We start from the raw sequence: 1,650 nt of genomic DNA, 5'->3' as shown, positions 1-1,650 counted from the left end.
TCAATCAAGTTTTCAGTATCATAAACTTCCATATATTTCTTCTCCTAGTCAAAACATATTTGCATTTAAAAAAACCCCCACCAAACTGAGTGGAAATGAATGATCTAAGTAGTAAAGGTGGAGTTTTATTATTAGGTATGGTAGATTTTTATGACTGTAAACAACTGAATAATGCAGAGAACCAGCTGAACTGCACGCCATATACCGAGAGTTGAACACTGATAAAAGTGCTTTTTCTTCCAGTCGACCAAAATCGTCTAGCTAATAGCATAATATAGATCTAAATAAATGTGAAAACAGCAGACAGTCAGTGTACCTTGCAATTCAAATAACTAATCGTTTCTTTTCTTCTCCTTTTTTTCTTTTACAGAATCGATCAAAGGACGTCCGGGTACCATCAAAAGACTCACACGACCGGAAACTCTGAATCATCAAAGTCCACGGACTGAGCATGCGCAGAGAGCTTTAGTGGCAATTCACGGCCAGGTTTTAGTTCTGTTCCGGTAGTAAATTCTAGGAAGGAGAAAGAAGGCAGAACAAGCGGTTGTTTTAGCTAAAACATTGCTAAAGGGACCGTGACTTCTCTTTTTGGGAGAAAAGAGAACAAAGATTTTTAAAAGTGCGTTTGTGTCTTTCAGCTTTTTCTTTTTTTATGATGTAGCCTTGTCTAACTTTAGATATAGAAAAAAATACCTTTTAGAAAAATATAATTTTAATGAACAGTGTTTCGCTTCGGGGATATTTAAATTGTGATCATACATTTTCCCGACAATTTGGAAAATGTGTAGAAGAAATAATGTTAAAAGCTTTTGATCAAAACAACATTAAAGATTTAGCGACAATGTTCGCAACTGGTGAGTTTGTCGCGCAGTTGTGAAATTAATCAATATTGTGTGGACAAGTTGTAGGATCATATTACATGTATTTTAATAAAAGTTAACAGATTTTTGCTCACGCAAGGATACTGAACCTCGATTAACAACACACCTAACCAAACGGCTGTACTCCCAACAGACTCTACTACCAGAAGTCTGGTGGGTACATTCATCATCATCATAATCACCACCGCTTTTGCGTGGCAACAGCAACCTGATCGGCGTCGCCATAGCAACCGCATCGGCGTCACCATAACAACCTCATCGGCGTCGCCACTACCACTACCACTACCATAACGACCACGCCCCCGGTGTGGTTGAGAGTAAGCTAGGACCTGAGGGTGAGCACCCCCCACCGGCGAGATCGCTTACTACCTCCCCCCCAGCAACATGGCGATGACCGCCGAGCAGCACCACACACCTGCCTGGCTCGGACACACCGCCGACCCCTCACGCATGGGGAACGGGTTCGAACCCCCGGCGCCAGGCATGATGCCCTCTGAGGACATCAGCGACATGTTCTTCCCACACTCCCTGGACTCGAACGCGGGCCATATGGGAGCGGCCGGTTACTACAACAGTCACGCCGCGGCCCGCGCCATGCACAGCTACAGGCCCGCTCACGGTAAGGGTGTCTGTCTGTCTGTCTGTCTGTCTGTCTGTCTGTCTGTCTGTCTGTCTCTCTCGATCTCTCTCGATCTCTCTCGATCTCTCTCGATCTCTCTCGATCTCTCTCGATCTCTCTCGATCTCTCTCGATCTCTCGCTCTCTCTCT

At 44.5% G+C, this 1,650-nt stretch overlaps 1 protein-coding gene across 1 annotated transcript in view; it reads left to right on the top strand.

Annotated features, from left to right (window-relative positions):
* Positions 1–370: 370 nt before the first annotated feature.
* Positions 371–1,650, top strand: part of LOC101858034 (GATA-binding factor 2) — a gene marked incomplete at its 5' end in the record, with an annotated part of 97,206 nt that continues 95,926 nt past the window's right edge. Inside the window, 1 exon segment of the mRNA XM_013083284.2 lies at positions 371–1,500. Coding sequence (XP_012938738.1) covers positions 1,266–1,500 — 235 coding nt within the window.

The sequence above is a fragment of the Aplysia californica genome, unplaced genomic scaffold, assembly GCF_000002075.1.
Source record: "Aplysia californica isolate F4 #8 unplaced genomic scaffold, AplCal3.0 scaffold00222, whole genome shotgun sequence".
Lineage (NCBI taxonomy): Eukaryota > Metazoa > Mollusca > Gastropoda > Aplysiida > Aplysiidae > Aplysia > Aplysia californica.
Note: the sequence above shows the minus strand (reverse complement) of the source record. Positions and strands in the feature narration are given on the sequence as shown.